The 16,227-nt window shown below is 46.1% G+C and overlaps 1 protein-coding gene across 1 annotated transcript; it reads left to right on the top strand.

Moving 5' to 3' along the window:
* The first annotated feature begins 22 nt into the window (after positions 1-22).
* CINP (cyclin dependent kinase 2 interacting protein) lies at positions 23-14,923 on the top strand. Its single transcript, XM_064375233.1, has 5 exons — positions 23-68; positions 3,098-3,266; positions 6,387-6,516; positions 11,994-12,123; positions 13,600-14,923. Exons 1-5 carry the CDS (start codon positions 47-49, stop codon positions 13,800-13,802), a joined length of 654 nt encoding a protein of 217 aa, XP_064231303.1. The 5' UTR covers positions 23-46; the 3' UTR covers positions 13,803-14,923.
* The last annotated feature ends 1,304 nt before the right edge of the window (positions 14,924-16,227 follow it).

Below are 16,227 nucleotides of genomic sequence, written 5' to 3'. Positions count from 1 at the left end.
CGCGCTTCCGGCGGAGGTGGGCGGGGCTTCGCGTCTCTTTCGAGGGATGTCTGCGAGCCGAGTGGAAGGTGCGTTAGATGGGTCTGTTTCCTGGGGCGGGGAGGCTATGATTGTTACTGCTTGGGCCTGCCGCAGGTTTGGCCAGAAGCTCAGGAGCTCCCAGGATTAAATGGGGTTAAAGGGGGGTCCGTGCCTTGCCCCAGCCTAGCCCGCAAGCCCCGTGCAGCCTTTGCAGGCTGGCTCCGGAGAAAGTTTTGCCGGGGCTCCGTTTTTTCACAAGTGGAATGACAGATGAACGGGATTATACGCAAAGGAGTGTCAGCAAGTCAGACACTCCCATATTGTAATTATTGTCACTCTAAATTATTGCTAACGGAGCTCACTGGGTGCCGAGTCTTGCATGCTCAGCTCCTCCAGAAACCCCTCTGAACTCCCCTCCGTCAGAACATTCTGCTTTTAATTAAAGCGGGCTTTCGGCGAGTGCTCAGTCTGCTGAGTACTGCTCCAGGTACTTTAAGTGCATCAGCTCATTTGAACCTCACAGTCGTCCCATGAAGTAATGTCAACCCCATTTTGCAGATGGGGAGTCGAGGCTCAGAGGGGATGAGTAACTTAGCCACTGTGCACTCACCCCGCCCCGTTCTGTGACGCTGATGACTGGTCTGTCTTTACTAGCCCTTGAGTTTCTTTCTTTCTTCCTTTTTTTTAAGACGGGGTTTCAGCATGTTGGTCAGGCTGGTCATGAACTCCCGACCTCAGGTGATTCGCCCGCCTTGGCCTCCAAAGTGCTTGGATTACAGGCATGAGCCACCACGCCCGGCCGCCCTTGAGTTTCTTGAAGTCAGTTATATGTGCCCGGTATGGGTCAGGCTGACCACTAATCAGATGTGATCCTGCCTTCAGAATCTCCTGTTGGTGGGGAGAAACCCTTAGACAATTATAGAACAGGTGATAAAAGCTATTCCTCCATTTACCTCATTTTATGCAAAGCCTCCTATGTGTGGAAGGTTTGCGAGAGAACAAGACATAGTTCCTAACCTAGTCGAATTTCCAGTTTAGCAGGGAATATAGACATTAAACAAGCAAGTACACTGCACTGGTGAGTATCATGATAGCAGAATTATAGGATGTTCCAGATGTCTAGCGATGAGTCCTAACCCACTCTGGGGGATCCAGGAATACTTCTCTGTGGAAATGACTTTCTAAAAACCTAAATCAGATAATTCCACTGTCCTACCCAGAGCTCATTGCTTACTCACCATTGTATTAGGTTGGTAACTGCGATTTTGGCCATTAAAAGTAATGGCCAAAACCTCAGTTACTTCTGTACCACCCTAATTCTTAGAATAAGCCCAGACTTCTTATCTTGGCCCGTTAGGCCGCGCTTGTCCGGTCGCCTCCTCACCCACTGGTCCTTTTCCGTCCACTTCGTTCAGGCACACTGTTCTGTTTGTTTCTGTTTTTTGAACTCACTAAGCTCATTCTCGTATTAGGACACATACTACTGGCCTACCCTTTTTCTGGCTTTTTATTATTCAGATCTCAGCCTAAATGACACCTTCTCAAGGGGTCACACTAACACAAGGCCCTATTTTGTTTTCCACACAAACTTACCATGATCTGAACTGATCGTGGTCATTTAATTGTTTATTATCTGCCTCCCCTTTGGAAAGTAAGGTCTATGAAAACCGTCCTGATCTGTCCCATTCAGTCACTTCATTCCCCCATGCCTGGCATATTATAGGCAGTAAGCAAATATTTGTTAGTTATTGAAGTAAAGAATGAATGATAATAAGATATTTAAAAGTGAGGATACTATGTATGAGGCAGGGGAGTGAGGACACACACAGATGGGAAAAACATTCCAGGTCAAAGTCAGAACTTGTACAGAGCCAGCTCTGAGGCACAGGGGCCAAGTGGGAAAGGGTGAAGCTGAAGTGGTGGGCAGAACCTGGATAGTAGAGGCCCTTGAGCTAACAGGTGAGATACTGGGTTTTTGCCATGTGCCAGGCCCTCACAGCTTCACGTATATTACCTAATCTCAGCAATCCTGTGAAGTAGATACTATTTTTATGCCCATTTTACAGATGAAACTGTTGAGGCTCTGGGAGGTACATTAACTTGCCCAAGATCTCACAGCTGTCAGAGCTGGGATTCAGACGCAGGCACTATGGTCTTCTGACTTGAGACGACAAACCATCCAGCTGTTGTGTGTCTTGGATTCCTCAAGGGGACTTTATCCTGTGGGCTATGAGAAGCCTTTGCAGGGTTCACAGTAGAGAAGGCGAGGGCACAGGAGAGCTGGGGGAGAACAAACAACCTGAGTTGGCTCTTGGTGGTCTTGGGGTTGCCTCCCACAGGCAGTGGGATCTGGGTGCATCTGGGAGCATGGGTGTTAAGAGGCTGAGGAAGGAAGGCGCTTTCCTGCAGAGAGAACCCTGTAAACCTCAGCAGGTACCTCAGCTGTTTAAGAGCTGCCAGAAGTTCATTTTCACTGGAAACTGACGGGGGGCCAGTGTGTGGGTTGATGTATGTGTTGATGCAGAGGGGTAGCTAGGTCTGGAAGGATTTTGGACTTCTGAGTTCCAAGCAGGGCAGTGGCAGCATTGTGATCAACACTGCATCTCTGTTGTCTCGGTGTCATGAAATGATGAGCACTCATGAGCCACGCCACTCTGAACAAACGTAAAGTATCAGAGTGCCTGAGACCAGATAGTCGAAGTACTCGGGAGTCAGGGCTAGATTAGCCTGTAGGGAAGGTAACGTGAGCCATTGAAGAGTTTTTGCAGAAAGTCACAACTTTACCTTATTTCCAATCTTTGGGGAAAAAAAGCGCTTAAGGTAAAAACTTTGTGGAGCCATTAAGCTGGAAAAGGATTCAGCTATATCTGGTTCATCTTAAAATGTTAAAAATATTCTCTGTTTTCTTCTTCCAGGAACGTTTACATTTATTCAGACTTTGTAGTTTCCACATTTATTTGTTCACTTGATACAACATTTTAGATAGTTTTACTGTTGAAAATTACGAGGGCATTTGCCCTCCAACTATGATTGTGTATTCCATGGTAATAATTTTGTTTCTTTTACACCCTATCAGCAAAGACTGTTGGAATTGTAACGCCCAGAAAACCGGTCTTATCTGTCAGCGCAAGAAGAATTAAGGACAATGCGGCTGATTGGCACAATTTAATCCTGAAGTGGGAAACCCTCAATGATGCAGGTTTTACCACTGCAAATAATATTGCCAACTTGAAAATCAGTTTATCGTAAGTACATACAGGTTGTTCATGCTCTTAAGTTTTTCACCTTTAATAACTGGGGAAAAGTTTCAGGGGAGTCTTTATATTTTATTTTTTGTTTTTGGTGACGGAGTCTCACTCTATCCCCCAGGCTGGAGTGCAATGCACAATCTCAGCTCACTGCAACCTCCACCTCTCAGGTTCAAGTGATTCTCCTGCCTCAGCCTCCCGAGTAGCTGGGATTACAGGTGCCTGCCACCACACCCAGCTAATTTTTGTATTTTTAGTAGAGACGTGGTTTTGCCATGTTAGCCAGGCTGGTCTCAAACTCCTGACCTCAGGTAATCCTCCCACCTTGGCCTTCCTAAGTGCTGGGATTACAGGCGTGAGCCACCGCACCCAGCCGTGTCTCGCTTTCTTTCAACATGGATGCATCCATGTAAGGTAGAGCCATTATTCTGGTTCTGTTCTTTCTCATTGCTGTTTAATAGTGTTTTACCCACAGTAGACCTCTCAAACTGTGCCACTGGTTTATCAACTAAGTTATTTTATATTCTTAATCTTTGGTTGTCATTTCAACAATGTGCACAGCATCTTCCCCGGAAGAGATTCCATCTGAAGAAGCCACCTTCTTTGCTCATCCGTAAAAAGCAGCTCCTCATCTGTTCAAGTTTTCTCATGAGATTGCAGCAGTTCAGTCCCATCTTCAGACCCCACAGCTCGTTCTAGCTCTCTTGCTTCTTCCACTGGCAGAGTCGATTCAGCATCATTATTATGGGCCCTAGGATTTTGAGAATGGTAAATGAGCATTCACCTTAAAGTCACCAACTGCAAAATACCCTAACGAGAGGGTCAGCCTGTCCCTTGAAGCTTCGAAGCCTGTCATTGGCATCTCTCCAGTTGTGAATGTCTTGGATGGCATGTTTTAATAGAAGGCTGTTTCATCTACATTGAAAATCCGTTTTATAGCGTAGCCACCTTCACAGTTGATCTTTGCTAGATCTGGATAACTTGCTGCGGCTTCTGCATTAGCACTTGCAGCTTTTATGTCACAGAGATGGCTTTTGTCCTTAAACCTCATGAACCAAATCCTGCTAGTCTCAAAGTTTTCTTCTGTGACTTCCTCATGTCTCTCAGCCTTCATAGAATCGAAGAGGGTCAGGGCCCTGCTCTGGATTAGGCTTTGACCTAAGGGAATGTTGTGTTTGGTTTGATCTTCTATCTAGACCACTCAGACTTTCTCCACAACCGCACTAAGGCGGTTTCACTCATCATTCACATGTCCACTGGAGTAGCACCGTTCATTTCCTTCAGTAACTTTTCCTTTGCATTCATGTGGCCAACTGTTTGGCACAGGAGGCCTAGCTTTCAGCTTATCTCAGCTTCTGATATGCCTTCCTCACTAAGCTTAATCATTTCTAGGGCCGGGCGCGGTGGCTCACGCCTGTAATCCCAGCACTTTGGGAGGCCGAGGCGGGTGGATCATGAGGTCAGGAGATCGAGACCATCCTGGTCAACATGGTGAAACCCCGTCTCTACTAAAACTACAAAAAATTAGCTGGGCATGGTGGCGCGTGCCTGTAATCCCAGCTACTCAGGAGGCTGAGGCAGGAGAATTGCCTGACTTTCCCAGGAGGCGGAGGTTGCAGTGAGCTGAGATCGCGCCATTGCACTCCAGCCTGGGTAATGAGCGAAACTCCGTCTCAAAAAAAAAAAAAAATCATTTCTAGCTTTTAATTTTTTATTTCTTAAATTGACCAAAGTATAGCTTTTGATTTAAAATGAGAGATAGGCGACTCTTCCTTTCACTTGAACACTTAGAGGCCGTTGTGGGGCTATTAATTGGCCTGACCTCAATGTCCTTCTGTTTCAGGGAATAAGGAGGCCCGAGGAGAGGGAGAGAAATGGGAGCAGCCGGTAGTGGAGCAGTCAGAACACACAACATTCATTCATTAGGCTCGCTGTTATATATGAGCATGGTTCATGGTACCTCAAAACAATTACACTAGTAATATCAAAGTTTACCAGTCACAGATCATAGACATAACAATAATGAAAAAGTGTGAAATATTGTAAGAATTGCCAAAATATGATACAGAGACATGAAGTAAGCACGTGCTGTTGGCAAAATGACGCTGATTGACTTGCTCTATACAGGGTTGCCACAAACCTTCAGTTTGTAAAAAATGCATTATCTGTGAAACTGTGAGTGAAGCACAGTCAAGTGAGGCATGCTTGACTTCCTGGACTGTGAACTCTTTGAGGAAATGATCCATGTCTTATTCATCTTTGTACATCCAGTACCATGCCCTATGCCAGGGATTCCACACAGCTGAAGGGTTTTTGTTTTTTGGGTTTTTTTTTTTTTTGTGAGACAGTCTTGCTCTGTCGCACAGGCTGACTGCAGTGGTGCGTTAACAGCTCACTGCAGCCTTGACTTCCTGGGCTGAAGTGATCCTCCCACCTCAGCCTCCTAAGCAGCTGGGACCACATGCATGTGCCATATTGCACAGCTGTTTTCACTTTTGATTTTTGTGGAGATGTCCAGGCTGGACTAAAACTCCTGAACTCAAGCAGTCCTCCATGTCCACCCCACAAAGTGTTGAGATTATAGGTATGAGCCACCAAAACCAGCTGTCACGTGGCTGAATTTAACTGACTTATTTTGGTGCAAAATTGAGTGGCCATTGGACATCTTCTTTGTACATATAAATAATAACTAAATTTGGCAAGGCACGGTGGCTCACACCTGTAATCCGAGCACTTTGGGAGGCCGAGGTGGGTGGATCATGAGATCAGGAGATTGAGACCATCCTGGCCAACATGGTGAAATCCTGTCTCTACTAAAAATACAAAAATGAGTCAGGCATGGTGGTGTGTGCCTGTAAACCCAGCTACTCAGGAGGCTGAGGCAGGAGAACTGCTTGAACTGGGAGGCAGAGGCCTGCACTCCAGCCTGGGTGACACAGCCAGACTCTGTCTCAAATAATAGTAATAACTAAATTTGTATCATAATGACATGAAAGAACAATGCTTATGCAAAATGTCCCACATAACTATGTAGATACAGAGGATTGTAGAATTTAATAGGAAATAAGGCAAGCTTAAAAAGTATATTTTGTACACATTATTTTCTATTTTGTCCAGGAATAAAGATAAGATAGAACTAGAGAGCAGCAGCCCAGCCTCGAAGGAAAATGAAGCAAAAGTGTGTGTGGAATATAACGCGGAACTGGAGAAGCTGTGTGAGGAACTGCAGGCTGCCTTGGACGGCTTGGTAAGACGTAAAGACGCAGGCCACTTCCAGTCACCGTCACTGAATCTGATGGATGTGTTTGGGGTTTGCTTGACCATTGGCCATTCTTTCCTTTTTCTCAGCTTCCTCTGAGATGTTCTCTTCCTCTGTCTACTGCGTAAATCTTACTGTTCCCCTTAGACACTCACTAAGATTAGAATGATGCTAATGTTTTAATCTTAGACATTCACTCCTCCTGAGCATCATCTGGGGAAATTTCACCCACTTTCAGGGCTCATCACATAGTAAAATTTTTGGTAGCGGGGAGACGGAGTCGTGCTTTGTCACTCAGGCTGGAGTGCAATGGCACAATCTCGGCTCACCCCCAACTTCTGCCTCCTGGGCTCAAGTGATTCTCCTGTCTCAGCCTCCCGATTTCACCATATTAGTCAGGCTGGTCTCAAACTCCTGACCTCAGGTGATCCACCTGCCTTGGCCTCCCAAAAGGCTGGGATTACAGGCATGAGCCGTTGTGCCCAGCCACAGAGTAAATATTTTAGGCTTCTGAGGCCAGCCAGTCTCTGTCTCAGCTACTCAACTCTGCCACATAGGACTAAACAGCCATAGACAATATGTGTAAATGGATGCGGCTGTGTTTCAGGAAAACTTTATCTTTGTTTTGGAAATTTTTTTTTTTTGAGATGAAGTGTCACTCTGTCACCCAGGCTGGAGTACAATAGCGCAGTCTCGGCTCACTGCAACCTCCGCCTCTCAAGTTCAAGTGATTCTCCTGACTTAGCCTCCCAAGTAGCTGGGATTACAGGCTCACGCCACCACGCCCAGCTAATTTTTGTATTTTCGGTAGAGATGGGGTTTCACCATGTTGACCAGGCTGGTCTCGAACTCCTGACCTCAAGTGATTGGCCTGCCTCAGCCTCCCAAAGTGCTGGGGTTATAGGTGTGAGCCACCAGGCCTAGCCTTATTTATTTATTTATTTATTTATTTATTTGAGACAGAATCTCACTCTGTCACCCAGGCTGGAGTGCAGTGGCAGGATCCCGGCTGACCGCAACCTCCACCTCAGCCTCCTGAGTAACTGGAATTACAGGTGCATACCACCATTCCCAGCTAATTTTTGTATTTTTAGTAGAGACAGGGTTTCACCATGTTGGCCAGGCTGGTCTCGAACTCCTGACTTCAAGTGATCCGCCCACATCAGCCTCCCAGAGTGCTGGGATTACAGGTGTGAGCCACCATGTTCATCCAGGAAATCTTTATCTTTGGAGACTGAAATTTTGTATAATTTTTATGAGTCACAATCACTATTTTCCTTTTGGTTTTTTCTCAACCATTAAAAAATATGAAAACCATCTTAGCTTACGGACCATACAGAAATAGGCTATGGGCCAGAATTGACTTGTGGTCCAGGGATAGTTTGTCCATCCCCTGATACAAGAGGTAAGAGACTAAAGTGTTTGTTTAATGAACTAATAATAATAACTAAATTTCAATACCTACTATACTGGCCAGCAGAGGTGAAGATGGCACCACTTTATTTCTTTGCTAGGCACGGGAAATTCGGTTTTACACATTTTTGAACTTGGATACCTGAAGCTTACCCATAAACATTTAAGATCTTTATATTTTCACCCTTTGTTTGCTTTGAGATAAGATCTCATTCTGGAATGCAGTGGCATGATCACAGCTCACTGCGGCCTTTACTTCGTGGACTCAAGGGATCTTGCCTCAGCCTTCCAAGTGGCTGAGACTACGGACATGAACCATCATGCCCGGCTAATTTTTAAAATTCTTTTGTAGGCCAGGCGTGGTGGCTCATGCCTGTAATCCTGGCACTTTGGGAGGCCAAGGTGGGTGAATCACGAGGTCAGGAGACCAGCCTGGCCAACATTGTGAACCCCTGTCTCTACTAAAAATATAAAAAATTAGCTGGGTGTGGTAGCAGGTGCCTGTAATCCCAGCTACTTGGGAGGCTGAGGCAGGAGAATCACATGAACCAGGGAGGCGGGGGTTGCAGTGAGCCAAGATCACGCCACTGCACTCCAGCCCAGGTGACAGTGCAAGACTCTGTCTCAAAAAAAAAAATAGTAGAGACGGGGTTCTCACGTTGGCCAGGCTGGTCTCGAACCCCTGACCTGAAGTGATCCTTCCACCTTGGCTTCCCAAAGTGCTGGGATCACAGGAGTGAGCCCAGGCGCCCTGCCTTAGTTTTTCTGTGATGTCTTCTTTGGGTTTCAGGATCCCATATTACATTTAGTCTCCATGTTTCTGTTTTTGTTTTTATTTTTGTTTATTTATTTATTTTTTTAGTCTCCGTGTTTCTGTAGGCTCCTGTGGGCCGTGACAGTTTCTCAGACTTCCTGTTTTTGATGACTTTGACAGTTTTGAGAAATACTGGTCAGGTATTTTGTAGAATGTCCCTCAGTTGAGATTTGTCTGATGTTTTTCTCCTAATTAGACTGAGGTTATGGGATTTTTTCAGAGGAGGACCACAGAAATAAAGTGCCGTTTGTATCACATCATACCCAGGGCACATACTGAACATATTGTCTTCAGGACTTTTCTTTGGGTCTCATCTGTTGCCCAGGCTGGTCTCAAACTCCTGGGCTCAAGCAGTCCTCCCACTTCACCCTCCCGAAGTGCTGAGATTCCAGGCGAGCCACTGTGCCCAGCCAGGACGTTTCACTGTTGATGTTGACCTTGATCACCTGGCTTCTGCAGTGTTTGCCAGGTTTCTCTTTCTCCTCCTCCCATGCTGTGCTCTTTTGTAGGAAGTCATTATGTGCAGCGCACACCTACGGGGTAGGGACGTATTCACCACCTCCTTGAGGCTGTGGTATCTACGTAAATTATTTGGAATTATTCTGCATAGAAGATCTGTCCCCTCCCTCCCATTTGTTTTTTGTGTTTTGTTTTGTTTTGTTTTGTTTCGTTTGAGACGGAGTTTCACTCTTGTTGCCCAGGCTGGAGTACACTGGGGTGATCTCAGCTCACTGCAACCTCTGCCTCCCAGGTTCAAGCGATTCTGCCTCAGCCTCCCAAGTAGCTGGGATTCCAGGTGCCTGCCATCACACCCAGCTAATTGTTGTTTTTTTTGTTTTGTTTTGGTCAGGCAAGGTGGCTCATGCCTGTAATCTCAGCACTTTGGGAGGCCAAGGTGGGTGGATCACCTGAGGTCAGGAGTTCAAGACCAGCCTGGCTGACATGGTAAAATCCCATCTCTACTAAAAATGTAAAAAATTAGCTGGGCGTGGTGGTGGGCACCTACAATGCCAGCTACTCGGGAGGCTGAAGCAGGAGAATCGCTTGAACCCAGGAGGTGGAGGTTGCAGTGAGCCTAGATCACACCACTGCACTCCAGTCTGGGCGACAGAGTGAGATAACATCTCAAAAAAAATGTAGTTTGGGAATACGTTCTCATTCTATGTTCAAAACCAAAAGTTGATTTTATTATTATTTTCCTATTTTCCTTTAGCCTTTAGGGAGAATGGTTTCCAGACCTGGTCTTGTGTCTTTCATAACTTTGACCTTCTAGGGATTTGATGCACCCTTTTCGCTCAGCTGGGCTAACATCTCTGTGTGGTCTGTATGGGAAGAAGCCGCCAATGTTGAAATGTAAGGGGCTGCCGTTTGTGCACTGTTCGTTCAAGTCTGCACATGCCTATGTGACTTTAATTCTTTATTGATGGCTGAGCTACAGAATTGAGCATGACTTCTAGCCTGGGGTCAAGGCTCCAGAATTTTCCTTATTCTCCTGTTCTTTATCAGCTTTTCTTAGATTTAGGTGGCACCAGGGAGCTGCTGCAGGCCTCAGAGGAAAGAGCAGAGGATTGGGTGTTAAAACTTGGTGTCAGAAGGCATGGTATCGAGTTCTGGCCTCATCCCTCCTCAGCTCAACCTTGAGCAATTTCCCAGCTGTGAAACGGAAAATGATGAGTCCTGCCTCTTGGGGTTGGGCCAAATGAAATATCAAACCTTAAAAGATTTGGGAGACAGGTAGAGTCCTTTAAAAATTAACGTTAGCGGAATTTAGTGCCTGCTACTTCTGATGTAATTGGAGGGCGGCTGGAAGGACCGAGTAAAGGAATTAAGATTTTGACAATTTATATATCTTTTCTTATTTCCCCTCACGTACGTAAAGTCATCTATACTTAGGAGTTCAAAATTTGGTCTTTGTAGACCTATGCTACTTAAATCTGAAATCGTAGTACATCACCCATTAATTTTATTTATCAAACCCTTATATAGCTCCAAGTAGGTGTTTCACAAATACAAACTCGCTTAATCCTCTTCACCATGCTGTGAAAGTCAGCATGTCACTGCCCCTCTTCTGTGCTGCCTGCTGTGTGCAGCGGGATGGTTTAGTATCTCCCACAAGTGGCCGCGCACATCCTGCAGCTACCGGGCTTAGGACAGAGCCTGGCCCACACTGAGGGACCGTCAGTGGCAGGCTCGCCACGTTTCCTTCCTTCCTGTGTGAAGTGTGTTGGGATGCCTTTCCATGTTGCCTTTTTATAAACAAGGATGTCAAGGACGTTTTCGTAAACAAAGGCAGTTAATAAGAGAGTCAGAAACGAGCTCATATAATGCCTTTCTCTCTCACTCTTTTTTTTTTTTTGAGATGGAGTCTCGATCTGTTGCCCAGGCTGGAGAGCAATGGTGCGATCTTGGCTCACTGCAACCTCCACCTCCCGGGTTAAAGTGATTCTCCTGCCTCAGCCTCCCAAGTAGCTGGGATTACAGGCACGCGCCACCACACCCAACTAATTTTTTTGTATTTTTAGTAGAGACAGGGTTTCGCCATGCTGGCCAGGCAGGTCTTAAACTCCTGACCTCGTGATCCACTCGCCTGGGCCTCCCAAAGTGCTAGGATTACAGGCGTGAGCCACTGTGGCCAGCCACTCTCTCACTCCTTAAAAACTACAAGAGCTGGCCAGGTGCGGTGGCCCATGCCTGTAATCCCAGCACTTTGGGCGGCTGAGGCAGGAGGATTGCTTGAGCCCGGGAGTAAGAGACCAGCCTGGGCAACATAACAAGACCCTGTCTCTAAAAATTAAAAAAAATTAGCTGGGCATGGTGGTGCAATGAGCATGAGCCATGATTATGCCACTGCTCTACAGCTTGGGCAACAGAATGAGACCCTGCCTCCCAAAAAAAAAAAAAAAAGCAAGAGCCTGCCTTGGGATTCCTCCGGGTCTTTGGGGCTAAACCATTAGTGCTCTTTGGAAATCCTAGTGAAATGGTACTCGGAAACCTTTCTTGCTCTAGGACTGGAAATCTGGGGTTTATTTTCAAAGTAATTCAAATTAATAAAATTATAGCAACTGTCCACCTCCGTCTCCCTGGGAATTTGCTGTACATAGAGTTAACAGTGTTTAGTTATTGGAATTTTTATCACAATAGACTTTACACTTCTTAGCTTTGAAATCTTATATTTATTGAATCTGAGACTGGAGATTTCAAATAATATTATCATATTCCAAATTAATTATCTTTTCAGACCAAAATACAGGTGAAGATGGAAAAGCTGACTTCAACTACCAAGGGAATTTGTGAACTAGAAAATTACCATTATGGGGAAGAAAGTAAGCGACCCCCTCTGTTCCACACGTGGTCCACAAACCATTTCTGTAAGTAGTTTCTTCTCTGTTAATTTTCAGGAGGGTACAGGTTATTCAGGGCATTTAGTACTGTTTACATCTGGTACTTTGAGAAGCTGACAAGGCTTTGAAATTCAATGCAAAAGTACCTGTTGGGAGGAAAGAAGACAGAGGCATCTTAAACATTTCTTCTTGGCTTTAATTACCTGCTCATCAGCAGAGTATATTAACCATAATTAGAGACCCATGAAGCAAGTTGCTGTTATTAGCCCTGTAAAACCAGTGGGCAGAGTGAATTCCACCTCCTCTGTGGAAGCAGAAATCTATCATTTTGAGGGGAGGAAAGGGAAGAAAGGGTTTTTTTCAGTTTGTTGAGGTTTTTCTTTTGCTTTTTGTTTTAATTAAAAAACAAATTGAGGGCCCTGCAGCCAGCCTCATGGAAAATGACTGGGAAAATGAAACCCATGACTTAATAAACTCCATGAGATGCTTCTTTGAGGGTCACTTTTAGCTTTATTAGTTCAAGACAAGGGCTAAGCTATTTGATGTTGATCTGAGACTCACTTTTTAAATGAGGCAGGAAAGGGTAAAATCACCTAGTGGAACGTGTTTAGTGAAATATTGTCGAGATTTGAGGGGAATCTCCTACTTATAATCACTGTAGGCCACCTAAGGGTCAGGTAGAAAAGATTATATGTACTTTTTTTGAGACAGAGTCTCACTCTGTCACCCAGGCTCAAGTGCAGTGGTGCGATCTTGGCTCACTACAGCCTCTGCCTCCCAGGCTCAAGCAATTCTTGTGCCTCAGCCTCCCAAGTAGCTGAGATTACAGGCGCATGCCACTGCACCTGGCTAGTTTTTGTATTTTTTAGTAGAGACAGGATTTCACCATGTTGGCCAGGCTGTTCTCAAACTCCTGACCTCAGGTGATCCACCCACCTCTGCCTCCCAAAGTGCTAGGATTATAGGTGTGGGCCACCACGCCCAGCCAGTTATATACACTTTTTTTTTTTTTTAAGATGGAATCTTGCTCTGTCACCCAGGCCGGAGTGCAGTGGCACGATCTGGGCTCACTGCAACCTCCGCCTCCTGGGTTCAAGCGATTTTCTTGCCTCAGCCTCCTGAGTAGCTGGGATTACAGTTGCCTGCCACCATGCCCGGCTAATTTTTGTATTTTTAGTAGAGACAGGATTTCACCATGTTGGCCAGGCTGTTCTCAAACTCCTGACCTCAGGTGATCCGCCAGCCTTGGCCTCCCAAATTGCTGGGATTACAGGCCTGAGCCACCTCGCCCAGCCTATGTACACTTTTTAATTTCACTCTGCTGACCATGCTATCAAATTGTACTAATCAGGACCAAGTGGTAAATCCCATCTGGCCTTTCTTCCTCTCAGTGCTGTTGCTAATTCTGGTTTTTAATCAAGAGCTGTTAAAAATGTGGTTCTTCCCGAGTGAAGACTACGTTCTTGAATCACTGACATTAAGGGAGACTCACACTTCTTTCAGATGAGGTGTCTCGCAAGCTCTCAGAGATGTACAGGAAGGAGCTGCTCCTGAAGCGCACGGTGGCGGAGGAGCTTGCACACACTGGGGATCCCGACCTCACCCTGAGCTACCTGTCCATGTGGCTGCACCAGCCCTACGTGGAGAGCGACAGCAAGCTGCACCTGGAGAGCATGCTGCTGGAGACGGGCCACCGAGCTCTGTGACCTCCTGAGGTGGCTGTGGACACCGGCTCCTTCCACATCTCCCCAGGTGGACAGGCTCCTGCCTAGGACCCAGTGCCGTAGTCCTGGATCAGACCCCAGGTTCAGACCTTCTTAGGGTCTTCAGGCGAGAGCTTGTCCCCAGCCCTGTGGCCTCTCCAGGCATGCCCACAACCCGCGGCCAGCCCCGTGGCATGCCACTCAGCCTCCTCTGCCCCTCCTGCGAATCCGTCACTCATGGGTGCTTCTGAGTAAGATAAATGAGTTCCTGAACAGAATGAGTGAGCGATCTGGTTTCTATGAAGTAGGCGTGCTTTATACTTTACATTTGTGTAGAAAATCCCTGGTTTAATATTTTCACTTTATACCTATCTGATTGTTTTAAGTTTATATGAGAATATATTAGTTTTGGGGCCAGGCACGGTGATTCACGCCTGTAATCCCAGCACTCTGGGAGGCCAAGGTAGGCATGTCACTTGAGGTCAGGAGTCCAGCTTGGCTGACATGAAGAAACCCTGTCTCTACTAAAAATAGAAAAATTAGCCAGGGGTGGTGGCACATGCCTGCAATCCCAGCTACTCAGGAGGCTGAGGCAAGAGAATCACTTGAACCAGGGAGGCAGAGAGTGCTGTGAGCGGAGATCACGCCGTTGCACTCCAGCCTGGGTGACAGAGCAAGACTCCATCTTAAAAAAAATAATAAAGATCCCAGAGTTAAAAGTGAAGTTTGACATCATGAAAATGAAAATAACCTATAAAAACATTGCCGCTGTTTGCATAGTAGGGATGTGACAAGCGATGTAAACTGTCCTCCCTGGCGTTCTTCTCACGCTAATCCTTGAGTTTCGCAATGCTTGCAGCCACTTCCAGAGTTCACATACTAGGTTAGAATAAGAGAAAGGTGAGCGTTTTGGAACAGACTGAAGAGACTGGCCAAAGGCGAGGGTGTGGAGAGGATGTGGGTGTGCGAAAGCCTACTCTAAACTCTTCTGCGGCATTACTTGTTACGTGGTTTCTACATCTGTGTTTGCCTTTCTGTAAGTTCTCTGATCCCAAACTGTTTATATTCTGTGGGACTGTGTATTTAGTGATACTTAATAAATAACAGTTTTTTGTTGTTTTTGAGACGGAGTCTATCTCTGCCGCCAGGCTGGAGTGCAGAGTGCAGTGGTACAATCTCAGCTCACTGCAACTTCCATCTCCTGGGTTCAAGCGATTCTCCTGCCTCAGCTTCCCGAGTAGCTGGGACCACAGGCACCCTCCACCACACCCAGCTAATTTCTGTATTTTTAGTAGAGACAAGGTTTCACCATGTTGGCGAGGATGGTCTCAATCTCTTGACCTCATAATCCACCCGCCTCAGCCTTCCAAAGTGCTGGGATTACAGGCATGAGCCACCGCACCCAGCCAGTTTTTATTTTTTTAAGAGATAGGATCTTACCATGTGACCCAGGTAGTATCAAACTCCTGAGATCAAGTGATCCTCCCTTCGCAGCCTCCTGAGAGACTATATTCATGCACTGCCCAGCCCAGCAATAATGTTGTTACTGTTTTTAGATACAGGGTCTTGCTCTGTTGCCCAGGCTGGAATGGAGTGGCGTGATCATAGCTCACTGTAATCTCAAACTCAAACTCCTGGGCTTAGGTGATCCTCCTGCCTCAGCCTTCAGAGTAGCTGGGACTATAGACGTGCATAATCAAGCTCGGTAAATTGTTTTTTTGTTTTTTTCTTTTTTAAGCTCCCACCCACCCCAGAATTGTTTTATTTTTACTTTTTAGAGATGGGGTCTTGCTATGTTGCCCTGGCTGGCCTTGAACTCCTGGCCTCAAGTGATCCTCCTGCCTTGGCTTCCCAAAGTGCTGGGATTATAGGTGTGAGCCACTGCACCTGGCCAAAAATAGTTTTTAATTGTGTCATCTTAGTATTTAAATACTGTTTATCCAAGTTTGTTTATTTATTTATTTATTTATTTTTGAGATGGAGTCTCACTCTTGTCGCCCAGGCTGGAGTGCAATAGTGTGATCTCCGATAACTGCAACCTCTGCCTCCTGGGCTCAAACAATTCTCCTATCTCAGCCTCCCATGTAACTGGGATTACAGGCATGAGCCACCACACCTGACTAATTTTTGTACTTTTAGTAGGGACAGGGTTTCACCATGTTGGTCAGGCCGGTCTTGAACTCCTGACCTCAAGTGATCCACCCGCCTTGGCCTCCCAAAGTGCTGGGATTACAGGTGTGATCCACCACACCCGGCTATTTATCCAAGTTTATTAAGACTGTTGTAACTTTATTTTTTGAGGCAGAGTCTCTCACTCTGTTGCCCAGGCTGGAGTGCAGTGGTGCGATCTCTGCTCACTGCAACTTCTGTCTTCCTGGTTCAAGTGATTCTCTCCTGCCTCAGCTTCCCAAGTAGCTGGGATTACAGG

Source organism: Aotus nancymaae, unplaced genomic scaffold (assembly GCF_030222135.1).
Source record: "Aotus nancymaae isolate 86718 unplaced genomic scaffold, 86718_ANA_hifiasm-v0.15.2.pri h1tg000011l, whole genome shotgun sequence".
In the NCBI taxonomy this organism is placed as follows: Eukaryota; Metazoa; Chordata; class Mammalia; order Primates; family Aotidae; genus Aotus; species Aotus nancymaae.
The sequence above is the reverse complement of the archived record's forward strand: the minus strand, read 5'-3'. Positions and strand labels throughout refer to the sequence as shown.

Coding starts and splice junctions, on each gene's coding strand:
- CINP (XM_064375233.1), top strand. CDS start 47: ATGTCTGCGAGCCGAGTGGAAG. Junction 6,517..11,993: donor AGGCTGCCTTGGACGGCTTG/GTAAGACGTAAA, acceptor TTATCTTTTCAG/ACCAAAATACAGGTGAAGAT. Junction 12,124..13,599: donor GTGGTCCACAAACCATTTCT/GTAAGTAGTTTC, acceptor CACTTCTTTCAG/ATGAGGTGTCTCGCAAGCTC.